The sequence below is a fragment of the Pteropus alecto genome, unplaced genomic scaffold (assembly GCF_000325575.1).
Source record: "Pteropus alecto unplaced genomic scaffold, ASM32557v1 scaffold69, whole genome shotgun sequence".
Lineage (NCBI taxonomy): Eukaryota > Metazoa > Chordata > Mammalia > Chiroptera > Pteropodidae > Pteropus > Pteropus alecto.
The window spans coordinates 922303-947129 of NW_006494610.1; the positions used below are offsets into that span (position 1 = coordinate 922303).

Sequence of the window (24827 nt, forward strand, 5' to 3'; positions counted from 1 at the left end):
TTCATTTTTAAGCTATATTTTGTAAGTATGCTTATGCTGTTCCTTTGAAACACTTTTAACACATCTTAATATTAAAAATTTCTAGATATAACTTTGTTAACTAAGTTTTTTACCTGAACTTTGCAAATCCTGTGAAACTGCTTGGGAGACAGTCCATGTGTTTATGTTCACTTTTGGCAAGAAAAAAATCTGTAGCTTTCATTAAATTTCTTAAGAGAATCTCTGACCTCTATCCTCCCAAAGCAAATAAACACTAGACTAAAACCTATAACTTTATAAGAAACTAATTGGATAAAAACTGAAAAAAAAAACTTGTGACATGATTTTTCTCATTATGAAAGCAGACTTTTCCCATTGATTATATAATACATATTTATTACTTAAAACATTCATTTTACATAAAGTTCACCTATTATGATAAATAAGAATAATATGGATATATATTACAAAAAGAACAGGATACTAGGTTTCTAGAATTTTTTGATTCATAGGTGCTATCTTCAGGTCCAATTTCACAGTACAATATACTTAATACTTGACAATGTCTGGTGGTATAAACTTGTAATTCATCATGGTAAATGAATATGACATAGTAAGCTCTCAAAAAACTACTGGGACTTGGTAATACATAGTGTATTGATATCCAGGCTTATCAGTAAGATAACAATTCCAAAAAATGTATATTTTGAAAGGTAAAAATAAATAAGTATTGCTTAAGTTCAATTTAAACAGCATCTGCGATGATTTTAAGATATTTATTTCAAAATAAATGTTTAAGTTTTTAAACTTATAGTTTATAAAATAAAAAAAGAAACCAGATTTTCTCCTTTTGTTTCAAATAAAAATCAACCATCAGAAAAAGGTACATAAAGTATACTTTTGGTAACTAGATAATACAAATAATGGAACATTTTAGTGAGTTACATAAAATGCTTCAGTTAGTAGTAGAGTAGCGTTACTGACAGAGCAGATAAGATCCAACTCCTCTTAATCCTTGATATATGTCTACTATCTTTTGGCACAACGGAGAATAAAATTATGGGCTCAGAACTTCAGAAATTCACCTGATACAACTGTCCTTATATTGTTACTTGTTTATATTTAGGAAATAACAGAAGTAAAAAAGAGAAATGACTCTGAAGTCATAAATATGAAACATACCCAATACAAAATATGATCACTATCATCAGTACAGATATTCAAATTCCAATACTTTCCTCACTCCTATTCCTTTGTTGTCAAATAAAACCAAGCTATTCTTATTCCCTGCAGTTTCTGCTATCGAATGTGAGATCCATGAGGGCAGCAGGTCCCGTCTGTTTGACACTGCACATGCAGCGCCCCACACAGTGCCTGGTACAAGTGAGACACTCAATACATACCTGTGTAATGAGGGGGGAGAAAAAAAGAAGCCAGTGATCTGGGGACTGAGATGAGAGGGAGGAGTGGGGAACAACAGAACAAATAAAAGTGAAATAATGCTTGTAAAAAGTCACTCACGATGTCATATCAGAAGAAATTTAAGTAGAATACTTACATTATTTTTAATACAGGCATATGAAATGATTTCCTTATGCCTTAAATTGCAAAACAATTCCTAATAATTTAAAAAGCAGCATTGAAGGATAATTATTAAAAGTTCATTAACTTGCTACTATTTTGTTAAAAAAATAAACAGACTTGGAAAAGGTTTATGTAATAAACTCATTGGGGTAAAAAGATACATAACTAAAAAAATTCTGCAAGAACATAGAAAACTATTAACAGTGGTTTTGTATGGAAAGGCATGGAGGGCCTAATGCAGAAAGATGGGAATTTGTTTTTACTTTATATGCCTTTGTACTGTTTAAATTTTACTTTTTTTAAAACAAACTTGTATATTTTATAATAAAACTCATTAAGAGAAAAAGTCCAATTTGTATTTTTAAAACTTAGTCAGAAATTTAGAAATTATACTTTAAGAATATGTTGATGACTGATAATATTGTTTAAAGTTAGCACTTCCTATTCTCTTTACTAAAATATGAAAGTAGACAATAAAAATGACTAGGACATAAGAAAATGAGATACATAATATGTCAGTCTGTTCCAAAGCAGGAAGAAATACTCTTATAGTTAAGAAAGAAAAATTTCCAAAAGCTGAAACCACAAATAATTATTTGCTGGTTTCTGTTAAACATTATCAGTGATCTTTATTATCGCTGAACATATGTTCAAATTTAGGGGTTTGAGATTTTCTAAAAATGAGATTATATATTTAGTAGAACCAGGTAATGATAGACTCAAAATCAAACAAAACCTAGCTGCTCATTCTCATAATACTCTAGAAATCCTTTTATATTAAAAAAAAAAAAAATGACTCACTAGAGACATAATAAGTACAGGAATATCAGAGGTTTTTCTTATAGGTGGATTGGCCATAAAATTATAAACTATCATTTTTAGTTCTCAATTACTATACTGTTGATACACTTAACTACAAAACACTCTAAGAAGATACGGTTCTCAAATAATGGCATATATACCAGAAGGTTAGCAATAACATTCTAAAAAATACAGTCTGTGGAAAAGATTTCAAATGAACACACTTTCAATATCATTTTAAACAGATTTAAATTATGTCCATTCTGGAACTGGTAACAGCATTCTTTGATGGTAGCTCGCTATAAGTTACTGTATTGGAAATCTGTAAATTAAGCAACTGTTTCTTATGATATGCATAATTTTCATGGTTGGCATGTTCATCCAGAGATTTCCTCAAACAGCTCTTTAACTCGTCAATTCCTTCTCCCGTAATTGCAGAGATAGGAATGATATGTTGGAACTCCACAGTCCTCTCTGGAATCATGTTTTTTTCAAATAAATGCAGAAAATCTGAAACAAAGAACATAAAACTATGATGATTTTCATTGTCTTTGAAAGTAAGTCAAAACTATGTTAGAGGTTTGATTTGTGAAACGAGGAACTGAAAATTTAGCAATTTTAATTCCTGATTTTCCCTCTCTAATAAGCTCTTAGAACCCTTGGTTTTTATCAGTGACAATGGTAAGGTTCTTGGCACACAGTAGCTGCTTAGTAAATATTTGTTGGATAAAGATATTTTAAACCAAATTAAGTATAAATAAAAGAAATAGAAGATGATTTACTTACAGAAGTAATAAATTTTGCTTTTTGGGGGGTTCAATAAAGTGAGGCAACATAGATTCTCTGAAAAAACCCTTCTTTAAAAAAACATCATTTGTGATTTAGGATATTCTAGCTTGCCTCAGTACATGGGTGGCCTTTAACTGCCCTAAAGCATAGGCTTATCATCACTGGTCCTAGAAGCCATACTAAAATTGAAAAAGGTGTTGGGGAGTTCAAGTGGGGAATCATGTCAGATGAGTTTACTCTATCACCCCACAGGGGCTGAGAGCTGTTATATTACTTTTTCCTCTCCCTGCCACCAAGGCAATGGGAAGAGGGATGGCATACTGATGGAACAGGTTTAACACTGATGTAAACTGAAAAGGCTGGACTGAAAGAGATTAGACAAGCCAGTATGGAGCTTGGTTTGAGATTCATATGCCCTCAAAGAAGTCCAGAGTGGCTAACTCAGGAATTATCACTGAGGGGACTATATTTTGTTTTATGACGGTCCAAATTAGCCACAAACTCTGGAGTTATCCTCCCTTCCGGTACCTCCTCTGAAAATTCCATCTTCTGCAAGACCAACTGGTAAATAGATCTACTGATATAAAACAAATAACATTAAGGAATAAAGACTATTGACTAATTCCAGGGAGTATTTATACCCCAAAAGTAACTTTTTAACTCAAGGATAACTCTAATATGTAAATTACACTGGGGAAAGATTTTTGGGGAGAATCTTCTGCTGCTGTCTGCTAGTCCCAATAATAACTTATTTTCCCGAATTATTATCCCAATGATAAAAACAGAGAAATTAGTACTATTTGAAAACATTTTAACCACTTGCCATCCACCCTACTTTTCCTCATTTATGAAGAGGTCCTCTACTAGACTCAGAAGAATGAAAGCATCATCATTTAGGATACAGAGTGTTCTGCGAAGTTCAATATTCAAGACAGTGGAAAGTCCCTTTAAGTTCCTTTATACAAAGTAATTCATTTAGGAACAAATTTCAAACAAATAAACCCTTTTGGAGTAACAGCATCTATTCTTCTGTCACACATACAAAGGTACATGTACTTGAGTTCTTGTTAGAAGATTAGTACTCTTCAAAGATCTATAGAGCTGACACTGGAAAGATACACACCTCTTTAGAACTATTAACTCTGTTTTTAAATTTATGGTATACTAGGGGAATGAAGTTCTAGAACTTGTGAAATATGTTAAAGTGAAAGGCTTCACAGGTATAAGCTGACTTTTCTCCCTTCTGAACCAAATCCCATTAACTCCTTAAGGACTCAGTTTAAATTTTACTTCTTCATAAAGCTTGATCTTTTCAGCTCAAATGATCTTTCTCTTCTTTTGTCTCCTCTCACTTACTGTCTATATCACATATTCTGAAATTTGGTAAGTATTACATTAAAATATTACTTAAATGTTTCATATGGTATGTATTCTTTCTTCGAACATTTTTTAAGAGTAGCACCTGTTAGTTTTTTTCCCCACTCATTATATCACTTACCACTCTGTACATACTAAGTATTCATTACTTTGACATTAAGAATAAATGGGTTTACCTTTAGGATTCTGGAGTTGGTTCATCAGTACATGAAATTTATCTTGGGCATCTGGCAAGTCCATTTTATTAACTGCCAGGAGTGCAGGTTTTGTCTGAAGTTCCTCTTTGTACAACTCCAACTCCTTTAAATTGAAAGAGAAAACCGAATAATTTTATTATAGTATCTATACAGAATACCTGTTTTGTAATGTCTTTCTTTATCTTGTAGGCCTGGGTAATTTAGAGCCGATTCAGATCTCTGAAATGCAGTACATTCCAACAACCACAAAATTAATTAACAAAGGAAACTCAGAAAATGCTTAATGGTAAGATCACATGTTAATATAGTTTAGCTCACATGACATCCTAGAGACAGCTGTGATTGTGCCTAGAGCCAAATACAAATATCTGGAATATTAAGCACATAGATAAAATTCAGAAGTAAACAGCAGTAAATTTTCATGACCATGGATTAGGCAATAGTTTTTATCTATGACACCAAAAGCAAAAGTAAAAGAATATATAGACAAATGGGACTTCATTAAAATTTAAAATTCTGTGCTTTAAAAGATATAAAGAAAATGAAAAGACAACTGACAGAATGAGAGAAAATATTTGCAAATCATATATCTGATAAGGGACTTCTATCCAAAATAAAACAACCACTTACAACTTAACAAAAAAAAAACAACAAATAACACAATTTAAAAATAGGCAAATAATCTGAATAGGCATTTCTCCAAAGACAAATGGCTAATAAGCACATGAAAAGATGCTTAACATCATTAGTTGCTAGAGAAAAGCAAATCAAAACCATAATGAAATGCCACTTCACTCCTACTAAGATAGCTAAAATAAAGAGATAGACAATAGCAAATGTTAACATTAATATGGAAAAATTGGAACCATCATCCATTCAAAAGTAGAATTGTAAAATGGCACAATGGTGCAGCCACTTTGGAAAACAGTTTGGCAGTTCCTCAAAATATTAAACATAGAGTTACCATATTATCTAGCAATTCCATTCCTAGGTATATACCCAAGAAAAATAAAAACAGGTCCATACAAAAATCTGTACACAAGTGTTCACAGCACTATTATTCATAATAGGCAAAAACTGGCAAAGGAAATAGGATATACAAAGTCTTGGAGGTAAGAAACATTATGTCATATTAGAGAGAAACCATAGGGCTGGATACAGAATGTAAGAGAGGGAAACAGAGACGGACTGTGAGATAAGAGCCTGACTTTGCCAGACCTCATAAACCATGTTCATGTTAGACTAACCCAACAGCAATGGGGCTCTATCAAACTGTTTTAAGCAGGGAACAAACATCACCTTGGTTCTTTTACAAAGATCACTCTAGCTGCCATAAAAACACGAAGTGCAGAGAAGTGAGACTGGAAGCAAGGAGACCGGACACTACGGACTTACAACATTCTAATGAGAGGGGCTGATGATTATAACAGTGTGGATGAAGACAAATAGATGGATTTCACAGAGATTCAGGATATAATACTGACAGGGCTTGATAAAGGTGGTGAGAAAGACAGAATCAAGACCACCACCTAGGTTTCCAGCTTACATACCCAGTAAAGTTCTGGAGGAGGCTGGTAAGTTTTTTTAAAAGTTCAGTTTTATACATATTAAGTTTGAGAAGTTAATGGGGCATCCAATCAAAGATTTCCAAGAGGCAGCCAGTAAAGCACAACCAAAAGATCTGGGTACCAGATACAGATTTGGCAGTCATCAGTATATTTACTGTAACTGAATGCTAATTACAGAATAAACAGAAAAAAGCATAAAAAGTAGATTGAGAAATAGTCTAAGAAGTAGAAATAAAAGTTTAAGCAATATAAAGTTTGAGAAGTCTGTAAAGGGATTTGGAATTAAGGATGGTTTTATTGGTTGCAATAGTGTGAGGAGCAGGTTAATACTGAAAAACTGGAGACAGCAAGTTTAGATCATTCTTTAACATCGAAGCTTCAAAAAGTAGAGGTGGAATATAAACATATTCTAATTATTAAGTTTTTTAGTACAGTCCTATGTATCTACATATTAGACTAGATGGAGAACATAGTAAAACATAAATAGGAAACCTACTTTTGTAAGAAGTATTATGGTTTCAAAGGCAGTCCTGTATTGAGTTTGGGGAGAAAGCTGAAATCCAGAAATATCAACCTAACCAAAAACAAAAAGAAAAAAAAGAAGGAAAGAGACAACCTTTAATATAACAATAGCTATACATTTCTATGTTTTGAAATATCTTACTCTCTCAAGTTAAAAATAATTTTTCAATGTATATTCTATTAGTAATTTAGTAATTCAAAATAGAAGAAATTGAAGTGTCAAGGTAACTATAATTGTTTTGATAAAATCACAACCATTAATAGAATGAGGAAGTAGTACACATAAGGCAATTTAAATTAATATGGACAATCTCATACATATACAGTTGACAACCCCTACCCCTCCCTGCACAGTAGAAAATCCATGTATAACTTCTGACTCCTCTCAAACTTAACTACAGCCCCTCAGTATCCTCCAGGGGTTTGGTTCTAGGACCCCTGCAAGGATACCAAAATCTGTGGATGCTCAAGTTCCTTATATAAAATGGCACAGATCACTTCTCAGCCTTTTGGATAAGATCAAATGTAAAATGGTGTAGATCAATGCATACAGTCAGCCCTCCACATCTGCAGACTCCCAACACCATGGCTGGGAAACAGTACAGGTATTTACTGAAAAATTTATAAGGGGCCCTGAGTTGTCTGAGGGTCAGCTGTATAACTCCAGCACCATCAGGTAGGAATAAGATACTATATAATATAGTACTATGTTGAAAATCTTAAGGAATTAAATCTTGACAAGTATGACCAAATTTATAATAGACATAGTAAATAATGCCATTTCTATCCTCACAGTATAAACAAAGATTACTTACTATATTTGACCCCCATCTAAAGAGACTTAGTGGAGTCACATATGCTACTACTTTAATTTTAAATCTTATTATTATAAAAAATTTCTAGGAAAACTAAACGTACAGATTTTCGCATTCATTTGAATATTATGTTTATATACATATGACTTACAACAAAAAGCAGTTGTTTAGTTCTTTCTATATGCTTGAGGAATTTGTGGCCCATTCCTTTGTTCATATGTGCTCCTTCTATTAAACCAGGAAGATCAGCTACTGATATCTAATACAAAGTTAAATAGTTTGATAGAAAAAGAAAATATATGAAAACCGTAAGTAAAATTACATTCAGAATTTCATGGTAGTTAAAATATAATGTTTCTGATTTGTGATTACCACATATTTATGAAACCAAGACGCCTTGATAAAAAAATTAATTAAGCATTAGAATCAACATCCTTTGTTATCAGAAATTAGAGTTCTATTTTTACTTATTAATCTAACAATATAGAACTTTAGAGATTACTTTAACAGCTATTAATCACATAAATTCTCTTTAGAATTCCATAAATTATACTGTTCAATGTGAACTTTCCACAGAATTTCAACTTTCTAAATTCTTAAAAGTTTTCAAGAATATTAATTTAGCTGACATTTCCTTAGTACAGCTTTGTAGTTTTAAATTTTAAAATTTATATGCAGTTAATTATTTGGCACCATTGTTCCTATTCTGGTCACATTCTACCAGGACTATTAACTATATCCAAAGTTAAGGGTATAGTTTTCCTATACTCCTTTTGGAGATGATAACAGTTATTAACCATTATTCTACACTTGTGGTTTTCAAACCTCACTGTGCATTATAATCACTTAGGGAGGTTTTATGCACAGATACCCAGGCCCTACCTCTAAGAGATTTCATTTCAAATCTCTGGGGTGCATGCTTCATTTACCATTGTTGTTCTTAAGCCACCAGATAAACCTGACATACATTGAAGGGTGAGAAGCACTGCTTTACGTACACTGCTCATCTGAATAAGGATTTCAGAGTTTTACAGGAAGTTGTGGTCACGTGACAAAGCAGTGTACACTACAGAGGTCTCATGTACTAAAATTTTCTTCAGAGGTCCTCCACTGATCTCCTTTAAAAATTATAATGTTCTCTTTTCCTCTCAATATTGTTTGCTATATTCATATTATTCTGCATTTATAATTTTACTTATTTAATATTCTGTATAATTGAACTTTATATACTTTTATATCACTATTAAAAATGAATATAAATATTTTCTATTGAATTATGTCAATGGATTATGTGAAACTACAATGATACATCATCACCATAAGTCCATACTTTACATAAGCATTCGCTTTTGGTGTTATACTTTCTATAGGTTTTGACAAATGTATGACATGTATCCACCATTATAATATAGTGCAGAATAGTTTCACTGCCCTAAAAACCCACTGTGCTCTGCCTATTCATCCCTTTCTTCCCCTTATCCTTGGTAACCACTGATTTTTTGCTAACTCCATAGTTTTGCCTTTTCCAGAATGTCATATAGTTGGAATTATATAGTATGCAGCCTTTTCACATTGGCTTCTTGCACTTAGTAATATGCATTTAAGGTTCTTCCATGTCTTTTCGTAGCTTGCAGCTATTTCTCTTCAGTGCTAAATAATATTCCATTTTCTGGATGTATCACAGTTTATTCACCTCCTGAAGGACACCTTGGTTGCTTCTAAGTTTTGGCAATTATGAACAAACATCTGTGTGCAGTTTTTTGCGTGGATATGTTTTCAACTCATGGGGGTAAATACCAAGAAGCACAACTGCTGATCATACATTACGTATTTTTTAAATTTTGTCACTTTCCTTTTTTATCTGTTTTTATTCTCTCTTTATTCAAAAGATGTACAGTTCTTCCTTATCAAGGAAAAATAAATTTTAATAGTTAGATAAGGCCAGAATCCCATTTAATTAAAGAAAAATTATTTTAAAGAGAAAGTTGGAGTAAAATCACTTCCATGAACTTTAGAAAATATTTTTAGGAATCGAAAATCAATAATAAAGTGTGGAAGTAAAATAGGGACGTGTAATGAGAGCAGATTTATGAGACAAAGAAGATATGATGCTGTAATGACAAACCAGACAAACTTTCAAAGAATAAAATGGTACATTCTTATACAATATTTTACTATGATAGTGTTCAGCAGAATGGATATAATCAGTTTCATTTATCAGAAACAAAATCCTGCTACTCTTTCTCCCTAACACGACAGAAACAGTTAAATATTATGAAGTCCAAGTACCAAAAGCAAGTACTTTCACTTCCAACCAATTGTCTACTTTAAAAATACCCACCTGTTTGAAATCATTATACATAATCTTTCCAAGTTCAGGCTTTAATGTTGTAACTAAAAGAAAAAACAACAGCAAATTAAGGCTAGAATAATGGCTGGTACTCTCAAAATTGTCTTAAAATTATGAATAAAATAAACAATATTTCTTTTCTGTGAACAATTTAATTCAGATTATGTTCTCATTTGTTGAAATGGAAGGTACAATTATCTTTGTTATTTACAATTAACTTGGAAAAGGATAAACATAGATTATTATAATCGGCATATCTCACTAATTTAATTAGTGGGATACGAAGTTCCTCTATCACACTTTAAGAAGCATGGTATTCGGGGGAGAATTTAGGTTTCTATCATTGGGTCTGTGGGTTAAATTTGTCTAGCCCTTTCTCATCCAGTTATCCTTAGCCTCACTGATCTCACACTAGCCTCCATCCTATGATTTTTTACTTTTCTTCCTCTTTCCTTCTCAGGAGTCTCCTGTATTACAATGATAAGTCCTGACCGTATAGTTTATAGCAGTTAGTCCAAAATTAATTCTATAAGAGTCTAATTTTAGAATGGCTTAATATTTTTTTCCAGTTAATGTCATTCTGTACTTTTTTGTTTTATGATGGCACAGATTCTATCATATTCATTCACTACTCTGAGTCTACACTTCCATCATATCTCACCTTGCTACTGCAATAGCCTACTAACTGTTCTTCCCAGAACCATTTATGTCTCATACTCATCCATTTTCTTTATTATTCAGAAATCTTTTTAAAACAAATCTAATTATTTTATGCCATGCTTAAAAGGCTATCAACTGCTCTTAAGCTATAAAGATGAAACACGGCCTACGTGGTCTGTATGATAAAGTCTCTACCTACATCTCTAGCCTCATCTTGATTCCCTTTCCCTTACCACATGTTGTCTCCTCACACAAATCCACTCCCTGCCACCACAGAAAGACTTTTCGCCTCCACTATCTGTCACTCATTAACTCATATTTATTCTTCAAATCTCAGCCCCAGCATCACATTTCCACATAAAAGTCTAAAGCAGTCACCTGTACTCTTTCATAGAACTATATTATATTCCTTATATTCATTAGTGGGATATGTGCCTTCCCCCACTAGTTTGTAAGCTCAGTAAAAGTGAGAACGGCATCTGTTTCTGTTTACCGGTCTTTGTAACTCCAGAACCTGGTGCAGTTCCCAGAAAAAAATACCTGCTAAATGAGTGAAAGAATTCATCTCTGTCTTCCTAGTATTTATCACAGCTCTTAATAAAGGCTAGGTGCTCATAAAATCAAAACTAAACCAAAACAATGATTATGCAACTAAAAATAAACACAACATAGTAAGTGTCTAGCAAGTACTAGAAACTTTGCTGAGGGCTACAGAGATTTAAAAGAGTAATGGGAAATGCATATATTCTGCCAAGAGTTTTAAAACTAAGGCTATCTTCAAAGCTGTTATTTTATTCATACTCAAAGAAAGATTAATATTTAAAAATTCACCACCACACATTAAAATACAAAACAAATTACACTTACATGCATAATCTGCAATCACAGGTTTTGCGTGAGAAATCTGACTTAGCAAGGAGGATTTTCCAGCATTTGGGAATCTGAAATGAGTAAATAAATTTATATGTTACAATAAATATAAGCACTATTAATATTTACTTATCTCTGAATTCTTAACATTTCAGAAAGTAGACTTCTCGACTATTTCTGGGCGTAAGAGTAAGTTTAAAATAATTTTGAAAAACTCGAGAAACAAAATATACGCATGAAAAAGGAAAAGGTAAATTTATTCTCGACACTGAAGATGTTTTAATACTGTGAATTAATAATTGAAATTATGTGAAAAGAACTCGTAAATCATAGAACAAAAAATAAAAATACCTATAATCCAAACACTGATAAAATATTACGCATATTGTTTTGTAGATTTAAAAAAAAACATTTAATGTGAACATTTTCAAATGTATACCAAAGTAGAGAGGAGTAATAAATCTCATTTAGTCATTACCTAGCTTCAACAAATATTAATATATTCTCAATACTTTTTTAAAATTTGGTTTGTTGGAACAGGGACTCCAATAAGGTCTGCATTACAACTGGTTGATGTCTCTTATATTTCTTTTGGTAAAGGTTCCCCTTCCATCTTGTTTTCTCCTTTGTAGTTTTATTTTTTTTTAACTGGGTCATTTATTTTGTAGAGTTTCTTTCTCACAGTCAGGATTTTTCTGTTGACACTCCCATGGTGTCATTTAACACATTTTTTCGCCCTGGATTTTCTATAAATCGGTCATTATATACAGAGCCTTGATCTGATTCAGACTTGGTGGTGTTTTTTTTTTTTTCCCTGAAAGACCATCCATAGTTGGTTGGCCTGCTTTTCAAACTGAATTATATAATGTGAACACCTTTCAAGAGTGTACCGTAATTTACTTAACTAAATTCCTATTGTTAGGTATTTAGGTTGTCTTCAATTTTTTATTATTATCAATAATGTTGCAAAAATATATGCATACAGCGAGAAAAACACATACCATGTTAACAGTCACCACTGAGTGGTGGAATTAACAGGCAACTATTTTTTTCTTTCTGTAAATGAGCATTTATTATTTGTCTAATTTTTTTCTAAAAACTTTAAACACTGAAGTGGCTAGCCTTGAATCTTTATACATATCCTTAATCTTTTTCTTGAGATAAATTTCTAGATGAGAGAATACTGGATTAAAATATATGCTAGTCTTAAAGGCTTTGATTTTATTGCTAAATTTCTCTCAAGAAAGGTCCATAATGCATGAAAGTATGTACTAGGAATGGTAGTCACTTAAGAGATTATTTCCTAAATTTCATTCAGATATTTTTATTAAATTTATTCAACAAAAGGAAATGTAAATTGGTGCAACCATTATGGAAAACAGTATGGAGTTTCCCCAAAAAATTAAAAATAGAGCTACCATATGATCCAGCAATTCCACTTCTGGGTATTTACCTGAAGAAAACAAAAACACTAACTTGAAAAGATATATGTATCCTCATGTTCACTGCAGTATCATTTACAATGGTAAGATATGGAAACCATCTAAGTGTATGTCAATGGATGAATGGGTAAGGAAAACGTCACACATACACACAAGAATATCATTCAGCCATAAAAAAGAAGAAAATATTGCCATTTGTGACAACATAGGTGGACTTTGAGAGCACTGTGCTAGGTGAAATAAGTCAGACAAAGAAAGAAATACTATATGATCTCACTTATATGCAGAAACCAAACAAAGTAATTAAAAAGCTGAACTTATAGATACAGAGAACAGATTGGTGGTTGCCAGAGGTGGGGGCGGGAAAAATGGTTGAAAGGGGACAAAAGACACAAACTTCTAGTTATAACATAAATAAGTCATGGGACATATAATGTACAGCCTGGTGGCCATAGTTAATAATAGTGTATTGTATATCCGAAAGTTGCTAACAGAGTAAATCGTAAAAGTTTTCATCACAATGGAAAAAATATTGTTAACTACGCATGGTGATGTTAACTAGACTTATTACGGTGATCATATCATAATACATACAGATAGCAAATTCATTATGTTGTACATCTAAAACTGATATGTTATATGTCAATTATATCTCAGTAAAAAAAATTATCCAATAAATATTTATTGAGAATTGACCTGCATCATACATAACTCACAGTTAGGCAGTATCATAGGAACCAGAATTATAGCAATCAATGAGACAAATGTGATCCCTGCCTTCAGAGTTTTCATTTAAATTTAAGAAAGCTCTGCTTTCAAAACTCTGCCAAACTTTCATTTGAAATAATGGTGTAATATTTTGCAAATACAAATTTAGAATTCTATAAAAATTTATAAGCTTTTAATGGAGCTCTTTTAACAATTTTTCTCATTAAAAATATTTCTATAATAAAATTAGAATAAAATTATGTGGTTTCTTAATGACTTTTCTTGGAAATATAGTTTTTTATCTTGTTACACCCAGGTCTTGTGACTTGTTGGAAAGTAAATTGCAAACATTTTTGTTTATGATTATCATTAGTTGGACTTGCTTATTTCTTTCCAATATCCTTATATTTCTATAAGCACAGAAAAATGCAAACCAACTATTTCCAAAAAGATCAAAGTACACAAAGAAAAGGATGCTAATGGCTGAAGAACAGATACTTAAGATTTTTCTTGAAAAGTACCTAATGAAAATTTAGAGGCTGAAATCCAACCTAAGTAAAGATCAGATCTGACAACAGAAGTACAAGTGTAGTTATACGATACCTTTCTTCTAAGGTTCAGTTCATTCCTGAAACCAGCTAAAAGGATATCTGCTTATGATTGCATTCACACTAGTAACTTTTGAAGAATAATTGCCTAATTTAAAAGCACTAGAACATGCATTAAATATTGTGCTTAAGAATAATGATGCTTTAATTACTGACTATAATTTCAAGTCCACTTCTGAAAATCTTAGCATTTCACTATATGTAGTCTCCTATAAATTGTCAATATAATGATGATGATAGCAGCTACCATTCATTCACTGAGCATTCATAAATCTAAGGCATGTGTTGTGCTGCAAAAGAAATCTTACTCACCAACAACATTTTAAAGTGAGAACCATCTCCATCCACTATTAAGGATGAGAAAACAAAAACTTAGGAGACCATATAACACACTAACCTTTTTGGCACTAGGGACCGGTGCTCCTATGAGAATCTAATGCCTGATGATCTGAGGTGGAGTTGAGGAGGTGATGCTAGGGCTGGGGAGTGACTACAAATACAGATGAAGCTTTGCTTGCTCGCCCACCGCTCACCTGCAGCCCGATTCCTAACAGGCCACAGACCGGTCCTGGTCCGTGGCCTGGGGGTTGGGGATCCCTGGTATAATATAGTCAAGACCAGTCGGCCAGTCTACTGATGATCTGAGGTTCTGACTCAAATAGTTTCACCTGAGTCCCCCACCCATAACCCACCTTTACTACTCAGCCTTGCTAGGATCTTCTTTGTCTGTAAAGGTATATCTACGGAAACTGCAGTACATTTTTCTACCAAATGAGAAAATGAATGGCTGGATTCTCAGTCTTATCCACAACATTCTATGAATGTTTAAAAATATATGTACTATTACAGAACCTATAACTCAACAACCCTCGTAACTATGTTTTACTCAAAAAATTAAATGTGGATGGAAAGCTTGAAACCAGGATCACATCTTCCCTGTTACAAATTTGGCAGGAATGGGGCCTCTGTCAACTCTAAGCCACTGCTGGTTAAGACCAGACAGGTATGGAAAGAGGTGAAGAATTCAGACTGTAGAGTCTGGTAAAGAAGCAGTGAGATGGCTGGAGAAGAAGATGAAAAGAGCTTAGAAAGAAGCTATGGGAAGGCAAGGAATGGAATGGTAGTTTGGTACCCAGTTTGGCAGCAGTTTTCTCTACCTTTTCCTTAGGCCTCCATCTGACTACTATACAATGCTATGAAAGAATGGAGGCTGTGGAAGAGGACAACATTTTAAGGTCTGCAGTACTGAGAATGGACAGATTCTAAGCAGAGCGTAAAGGATAGGGAAAAGATCATACCAAGATTCAACTTGGTGTTCAATAGTGTGTAAGTCTGACGGCTAAGATTGTCTGCACCAGCCTTTAGCCATTTGATTAATGATACAATACTGCTATTAAGATGTGTAAAATATCTTAATCATTTCTTTCCTTCTTTTATTTTCTTCTATACACTTTTTAAAATGTGGTTTGTCTGGATTTCTCATTTTATTCCTTAATATTTGGTAATGTTCTTTTACCTTCTCATACTACTGCATTTGATTGATCATTTTCTTTATTTGTTTTCTAACATTTCACTAGCTTACTATATGGTTAGGATCTTTGACAAATTAATAGTATATACGAAACTCTATGCTGGCATTATGAAAACAACTACATTTGATAGCATATTCCAAAGTATGCACATGATGCACAAATTCCATAAACTAGAAATAGTGCTGGCCCTAAATTACCATTTATATTTATTTTCTATTTATGAACTATCTCTCTGAAAGTATAAACATAAAGATATGAATGGTACTTACCCCACTAGGCCTATATCAGCTATAAGTTTTAGGTCGAGGTGAATTATTCGTTTCTGGCCTTTTAAAGGTAAGAAATTTGTAAGTAGTTTACCACCAAGACCTCCTTCAGCTATCAAAATTCTGTCTTTCTCTTTATTGAGTTCTCCTTAAAAAGAAAGATAAAGATACGTAGAGCCAAGATTAGTAAGTGGAGCTAATCACTAATGACATTTTTCTTTCAGAAATAGATGCCAGAAGTTTCTATTAAAAGCTGGACCCTGGAAGTGCACTTTTGAAAACAGTTGAAAATAAACTAGTTATGTTTAAAACCAATTACTCTTATATTTTTAAAATAATCTTAAATCTAGCAGTTAATTTTCAACAACCTTTATGTAATGTTTTTTTAAAAGTTCTTTCATTAATTAGCAGGTAAAATAGTTAATGTTTTTAAAAAAATTCTGACACTCAAGAAGTGCTACTCCCCACAGCTCTCAAACAATTTTGAAAATGTGCACATTTTTTACAACCTTAGAATCTATAGTACACTTACCTATAATTTTACCATATTCATCAGTTATTGAAATACCCACAGGTACAAGGATTTCACAGTCTTTTCCTTTTGAGCCTTTCAGTGCACTAACCCTACAAAAAAAAAAAAAAAAAAAAGAGTTAAATTAAAATAAGGAAAACCCACTAAATTAAATGATTTAAGCTTCAAGCAAATATAATGCTCTATAAAGACTAGCAGTCAACCCTTTTAACACAGATATTAAATGGCCAAATATAAGAGCTTTGACTTGATGTTCAATTATTTCTTTATATTGTAGACTATCGTATCCCAATAAAAATATTAAGTAATGATTTAAGTTACCAAGCTAGCCACCAAAAGCCATTTCAACTCATAATGAATATATGGTATGCCTGAAATGAAAAGACCATTACAACAACACTAATAAACTAGAAAAAAGAAAAATCCACTAAATAACAAAGTTTTTTAAAAAACTGACCTAATACTGTTGTATTGTACACCTGAAACTTACTGGATTTCTTTAACCAATGTCACCATAATAAAAATAAGTTAATTAAAAAAATAAATTTAAAAAATTTAAAAAATGACCTCAAACTAGAGTATATTTATAGGAGGCTCATCTCTTAAACTGCTCATAAGAGAATAAATACGTACAAACTTCTAACTAGTCATTCCACTTCTGGGAATTTATCCTAAAAGAAAACAAACCACCATGTATACTACTATATATACATGGTTGTGTGTTGCAATGTGCTATAACTGTAAAAAATCAATAATTACCTAAATAGATGAATGACAAAATAAGTTATTACTAATATCATAACACTATGCAGCCATTCTGAACAATCTTCTGTCACGGAAATAAAAGGGGAGGTTGCCAATATTGTTCTCTTGTTTTTGTACTCCCAAATTATTTACATACACACATAATTACATTTTTGTTAAATGTAAGAAAAGTTAAGAAAAGGTTAATAGTGATTATCTCTGGGTAGAAGGATTATAGACACTTGACTTTTTAAAAAAATCTTTGTATTCCTGATCTCTCTAATTAGGTCAGAATCCCACTGCCTATATACATGTATAGGCTCATTCATAAGACTTGTCATAATTATAATTTTCCATTTTTCATGTATCTGATTAATATCTGCTCTCCTACTAGACTACATAAAGTTCATCATTTTATCCTAGATACCTAGTAAAGTGATTGAGAGATACTCAATTTAGTTGAATGAACAAACTGGACAGAAATGTATGAATGTGAAATAAAGATTTAGATAGAACACTTCTCTTACTGGGATTGTGTGTTGTAATTTTTAGAATGTTGTGTTACTGCTGATGAACTTTCTATTAAAAGAGTTTTTTTAAAGAACTGAAATACTATCTGATAATTTTTATAGATGAACAAGCATAAACCAATTTACTGGGAGATGATTTCATGATGAACGAAAGCAGTCTAACTTTTAGTAGACATTATTAGATATCTGAAATTAAAATCTTGCTCGGTTATCTATATTTTGGAAGTGGTCCCTGAACTAAGCCTTGAAAAGGGAATAGGAAGGACTTTGCCAGACAATTAAGGCAGGAAAAGATGTGTTGATAAACTGAATACACACACACATACACACACGCACAAGCACATGCACACACACACGTGCACTGGATTAGGAGAGAACAAGTTGTTTGGTAAAATAATAGTTTTTTCTAGCACAATGCCAGTATAAGCGGAATGGCATGTTGTGAAAAAAAAGGCAGTGTAGTCCAGATCATGAAGAGTTTGATATGCTATGTTAGAGAGTTTGAAGATTATTTTAGAGTGATGAGGAACACTGAAGGATCTTAAATAGGCAAGTGACATAAGTTGATGTTTTAGAAAATCACTCTAGGAATAACTGGAGAAAGAATGGATTGGAGGTGATGACTGAGACTGAAGACTGGAGACCCAAATTGGAGAATATTGCAATTTTTCAAGAAATGGTGATGGTCTGAATTAAAGTCTGACCTGTACCTTTTTTTCTGGTCTCATCTTCCTCTATGTTCCCGTTTTCTGCATTCTAGCCACACTGACCTTCTTTTAGTGTCTTATATGGGTATGTCTGCTACCATTGGGCCTTTGTTCATGTTATCTTTCCTATAATACTTTTTCCTCCCCTTCACCCAGTTGGCTCCTATTAATTGTTCAGATTTAAGCCTCTACATTCCAAAAATTGCCACATGCAACTCCAGTAAGAAAAATGTTCTATTTAAATCTTTCTTAACATTAAAACATTATATACCATCTTTAATATACCACTGATCTGAACACAGACCAAGGTTGGAATTATAAAAACTTTACTTTTGAAAAGAAATTATAAATGATAAAAAATTTTTACTTTAGAAAGTAAACTACTATTATTTCCCACCTGTAACAGCAAAATAATAAAATGACATTCTGAACTCAAAGCTTTGATTACTAAATTCTAATAAATATAGGGCTCTCAAAATTTATCCTATAAAATGGTTTCAATCAGACTATTCATAAAACAAAAATGCTCAAAACGAATATAAAGTGTTTCTCCAAGGATTTCTTTACCAGGAGATGCTGCTGCATATTTTAGGCAGGATAATTCGTTGTTCCGAGTGTTCCTCTGCATTACACGGTGTTTAACATTCCTGCCTCTATCCTTTGCTTATACTCATGGCCCAAGTAAGTGACCCATTCCATCCTCTAGTATTGTGACAATATACCAAAATGCTTCTTTGGGAAGGAGAAAGAAAAAAGGGACATAAAGGTTAACCTTTATGTCAACACCTCCTAAGGAATAATAGAATGAGAGAGGCCTGAGGAATATAGCCTGCATTTTGATAGAAGTTTTAAGAATTTTTCTCTTCATTGTCTTTATAATGAAAGAAAAAGTTCTTATATTTTGAGGCCAACATAATATGTTCCATAAAAAATAACAAACATTAACTAAAAATAAAGGAAAGGTTTTGCTGTCATGGAAAGAAGCCCAAAACAGAAGCAAAAAGAGAACATACAAGAGCTGTATCAGTGAAACAGGCTCTCAATTTTCAGCTCTGCCTGTGAGATGCTGGCAGAACTGTTGGTGGTGGTGGGATGAAGTATCATGGCTGAGATTTGAGAAAGGTTTTCTAAAACCTGTCAAAGATAACTTAAGAAGAAAACGGTAAGAATTCAGATAATTTTCTGTTTCTACAGAGGAAGTTCAAAAAAATATAAACAGACACTGGGAGAAGAAAAGGATAAAAAGTTTAAAAGCTCCAAAACATTTCTTAGTACCTTTTTACTATAGTTGAGACAGATGTAGATTTTTGCTGAGTTACAAATACAGAATATAATTTACTTTAAATTACTAATTAATTTTTATCTTTTAACTTTTTTTTTCTTCTGGAAGGGATTAATTTTATAAAATCAAAGTCATTTAGTAAATACTTACCGACTGTTTGCTCCTTCTCCAGCCACAAACCGTTTGTGAGGATATTTGTCTTTAAGTTGTTTTAAAGTCATTTTGTTATGGGCTACAACCCAGACGTCACCACCTTTTCCACCTTCTCCACCTAAACGAGGGTATCCCATTCCACCACTTCCTCCCCTGGTGAAGAGTCTTAGGTTATCGATGAAGTTTCCATACTTAAAGAGAGAGAGAGAGAACATTTGTATACCAAATGAGCTTACTAATTTAAACTCCTTTCTAGTTCTTTGTTGCCACTAAAATTCCTTAAAAAATCAATAATGGCTTTCTGTACACCAAATTTATAGTCTTTTCTTAGTTCATCTTCTGTCTGATCCCCTTTTCCCATTTAACTTTCTTAAGATCCTTTTTTTCAATTATCAATTGTTTCACTTATCTTCAAGGTCTCTGACATTGGCCCATTTCTAAATCTAGACTCTCCCCTGGGTGATGACAGCCTATACCAGTAACTATTACCTAAGTGAGATACTCTCTATGTCCAGCCTGTTAGACATCCCCACCAAGACGTAAACTTAATAGTCTAAAGCAATTGAGAACAAGATCTATATTTATATTTTAAATCTCTCAAATGTGTAACTTGTTCATAGGTACTGAAAGGATAACTGTCACCTCGAGTATATATTAATATGACAAAACATAACTTTTTCCTAGGTAAATTCTATTCCTCCAATGTTCTCTCAAATAATGGAATAATAGTTTACTATTCATTGAGACTATGTATAGGAATCTTTGACTATATCTGCTTCTTTTCCCAAAGCCCTTTCCTTTCTGGTACAACTGTCCTAGTATCTTGACCATTTCATTAGCTCCTAACTGGTCTCTCAGTACCTATAGTCATTCTTTCTTCAACAAGTCCTTCATCCTGCTGCCTGAGCTATTTTTTCTGAAAATAAATCTAATCTCTAATCATGTTTCTCTCTTACTCAAAAACCATTCATGATTTTCTGTTTTATTGCTTATGAAATAAAGTCTAAAGTTCTCAGTACTATATTCAAAGCTCTTAACTTACCTTCGGTTTCATTTGCATTTGTTTAACCCCTCCTATCTTCTTCCTCTTTTGCTCTTATTACATGTTATACTTTCACGTCTCCACGCCACTCTGCTCATGCTTTTCCTCTACTTATACATCATTTGTTCTGTTCTGTCATAAACCCACCAGAATGTCATATTTGCTGATATCTTTCTCAATTCCTCTAATCCACACTTCCCATTTGCTCAGCTCTCAGCAATTTGATTCTATCTCTATAATTATACTTCTTGAAATCTTGTGCTCTATTTAGTGTTTACATCTGTTTCTCTCACTAAATCAAGAGCTTCTTGCAGGTAAAGATCCTATGTACTAACCTCTCGGACTACCGAGATTCCTTATTGAGTAATTTCTTAAATTCATAATCGTTTCTTCTTTTAATCATTTAGGATAATTATAAGTATCAAAAAACATCTGGAAACTTTTTGCAAAATATATATACTCTGACCATTCTGATACACCCTGGAGAGGAAATGAGGACAGGTCAAGCTCCCTTGGTGATTCTGATGCAGTCTAGATATGAGACTGCACTGGATGGGTTCATAGCAAAGATTCAAAGCAGATATTCATTTAAGCATGCAAATGTACTCATGAAACAAAGCGTTGTAAGGAAATAGGGTAGAAGAAATGTATAAAAGATGAATTTAAGGGCTAGTCAGAGTATTTTTCACGGGGGAGGGGGGACTAAAGAACTTATGCTTTGGTTCTGAAAGGCTAGATCAGAAATGCATTACCTTTTAGAATGGCTATTACCAACAAGACAAGTAATAACAAGGACTGGAAAGGTTGTAGAGAAAAAGGAACCTTCCTGCACTGCTGGTGGGAATGTAAATTGGTATAGCCACTATGGAAAAGTCTGGTGGTTCCTCAAAAAATTAAGATTAGTGTGACCATTTGACCCAGAAATCCCTTTCTTGGGTATCTACCTGAAAAATCTGAAAACATTTATTCGTAAAGATATGTTCATTGCAATGCTCCTGTGTTCACTGCAGCATTACTCATAGTGGCCAAGATACAGAAACAATGGAAGTGTCCTTTGATAGATGATGGGGTAAAGAAGATGTGGTACATGTATACAATGGAAAACTACTCAGCTACAATAAAAGATGAAATACTGCCATTTGTGACAACATGGATGATCTTGAGAATACCACGCTAAGCAAAGTAAGTCAGACAGAAAAGTCAAGAACCATATGATTTCACTCATACATGTAATATAAAACTAAAAGCGACAAACAAACAAGTAAACAAAAACTTATTGACACAGACACCAGTATAGTGGTTACCAGTGGGTAAAGGAGGTGAGGGGGAGGTGGTAAAGGGGGTCAAATATATGGTGATGGAACGAGATTTGACTTTGGGTGGTGAACACACAATGCACTATATACAACTGTACACTTGAAATCTATAAAATTAACCAATGTCAACTCAATTAAATGAATAAAATTTTTTTAAAAAAATGGAAATAAATGCCTTGAAAATAATAAATGATTAATAAACGCATGGCGATTTGCTGCTTTCACTTTTAAAAATGCATCAGGTTTAAGTGAAGAGATAGATTCCACTTGCAAACTACATTGATTGGAAGTGGCTTTTCATGGCAGTAAGGTTACACAAGTAGCCTTTAATAACTTATCCACACACACACACACAAAATGCAGTAGTTTCTTTTTAGTTAAATGATTAGTTATTTCATATACTCAAGTACTATCCTTCATAACTCTCTTTTCTTCACCTTTCTGGAAAACAGAGGGTTGGATAAAGTATAACTTCACTCAAGATATTACGAACTATACCTTTCCTCCAATAAAACAAAAACTCCTGTTCTTAAAGTTCCATTCAATTTGTGCCACATTGTTTTACAATTCTAGATTTAACAGATTCAGAGATTTAGAACCCAAACTTAAAAGGAATATCTCAATCTCGTTGTTAGTAATGGCCCATCTCTGACGTCGGCAGGTTTAAAGAAACATTACTAGAAAGGCTCTTAAAGACGTTTTTTAGAAGCAACCTTAAATTTTTTACAGAAATGATTCTAAAATCAATACCACACAAAAACTGATCTAAATTTCTTGCAAGAAGGCAAGCCTACTACATATTTTCATTTACTGATGAAAAGTCGTCTTTAAAAACAATATATCAAAAATATATATAAATAAACGGGCTATGGATATTAACATTTAAAAGTAAAATACACTATTTGAGCCGAAAGAAAAAGGTCAAATCTACACTCCATGTATACAGTATTGCTTCTAAACCGCAGCAGGTAACCCAGCCTTCATCCCACGTCCACACAATTCCCTAGAAGAATCTCAAAATCTAAGCAGGCCGGGCAGACACACCCTTCTCACCCCTCACAGGCCAACCTCGCCTCCTGCGGGGGTGAAAACTATGGCAGAGAAAGAGGAGGAAAGAGGCCCCCAGAAAGAAAAAGTGGGGAGGAAGGGAAGAAGCACCAGAGCCCTCAGGTGGGGCTGGAGGCACCTGGCCCTCTGGCATCAGTCACGGACCTTTCTGAACAACACGCAACTGCAGCGCACCATCACAATGTTGGGCCAGGATTCATTCCTAGGGAAGGTGTACGAAGCAAAATTCCGCGCGGCCTATTTACGTCACCGCAGGCCGCAGATGTTGTGCTTCCTCCGCACGCGCCCTCGGAAACAGCCGCATGCGCCGTAAGGCGCAGCACGGGGACGGGCGCCTGTGCTGTACTGTGCGCCGTACGAGAAGATGCGAGGCACTCTATTTAGGGGAACGCAGCATAAAACTGTGAGAAATTGTCGAGAGGCACTGTGGCAAGGGACAGGTGGAAAGTGTGTGCCTCAGGAATTAACGTTTTGAATGGGAACATTTTGAACTGAGCTTCCATGGAGGAATTTTTATGCTAATTGAGGAAACCGTAAGGTACCGCTGTCTGCTCTATAAAGCGGAGTGGGAGAAGAAAAAAAAAAAAATCAAATCCAAATGCCTAAAAGACACGGAAATTCAGCAGAAAAAGAAAAGCTCGAGAAAGTTGTTAGTTCACTGACGAGCTGAGTGGTCTCTAGCAAAAGCTTCCAGGAAACACTGAATTTAAAACTTGTGACACAATATTAGGATCTGAGATCTGTAAGAATTGCATTGGATTCAGTGGGAAAAGAAACTTGCAACTGTTTGTCAGACAGTAGCTTCTTGGAATCGGGTAGAGAAGGGTCTTTATCCAGCTATCATTGAAGCTTACCTTTGTGAAAATTAGAAATTTCCTTTCCTCAGCCTGAGCAGGATCAGCCGAGAGTGGCTGGACCGGAATCCGCCCCATTTACCTCCTCTCCCCATGCCCTCAGGCAGTGAAAAATGTACAAATGTACACAGCCATAGTAGGCGGCCCTGCACTACACTTCTAGTTTTATAGTCTTTCTTAACTACCAAGACTGTTAATTTCCAGAATCCTTTTTACACTTCTACCCCTCGCTTATGACAGCGATTATTTGGAAATGCACTATGTGAAAACTATCCCTCTGTCTTGATTCCTTTGCTGCTACTGAACCTCCCTCTTCCCCACCAGTCAATAAAGCTGTAATTGTCATTTAACCTATGATGATTGATTAATCAAGACATAAGATTTTCACTATGTAGATGTTTAGTTTAATCTTGATAACATTTGCTGCCATTTGGATTATCTTTATTAGGTCTTTTTATGTCAGAATTGTGTTAAGCCCAAGTTATTTTCTAAGGTGTATTTCTTATAAGTGAACACAAGCCCAAATCGTTT

General features: G+C 33.6%; 1 protein-coding gene across 1 annotated transcript; it reads right to left on the bottom strand.

Annotated features, from left to right (window-relative positions):
- Positions 1–718: 718 nt before the first annotated feature.
- Positions 719–23725, bottom strand: GTPBP10 (GTP binding protein 10). Its single transcript, XM_006925701.3, has 10 exons — positions 23587–23725; positions 20014–20207; positions 16601–16692; positions 16072–16216; positions 11510–11583; positions 9974–10026; positions 7784–7891; positions 6792–6869; positions 4707–4830; positions 719–2874 (listed from the first exon to the last, which is right to left on the bottom strand). Exons 1-10 carry the CDS (start codon positions 23617–23619, stop codon positions 2612–2614), a joined length of 1164 nt encoding a protein of 387 aa, XP_006925763.1. The 5' UTR covers positions 23620–23725; the 3' UTR covers positions 719–2611.
- Between the last annotated feature and the right edge of the window lie 1102 nt (positions 23726–24827).

Bases quoted from the DNA above. Each gene is read 5' to 3' on its own strand.
- GTPBP10 (XM_006925701.3), bottom strand. From the start codon at position 23,619: ATGGTGCGCTGCAGTTGCGTGTTGTTCAGAAAG. The intron at 20,208-23,586 runs GTCCGTGACTGA...TCTCTCTTTAAG, and splicing joins GTTGCGTGTTGTTCAGAAAG to TATGGAAACTTCATCGATAA. The intron at 16,217-16,600 runs GTAAGTGTACTA...TTTCTTTTTAAG, and splicing joins TGAATATGGTAAAATTATAG to GAGAACTCAATAAAGAGAAA.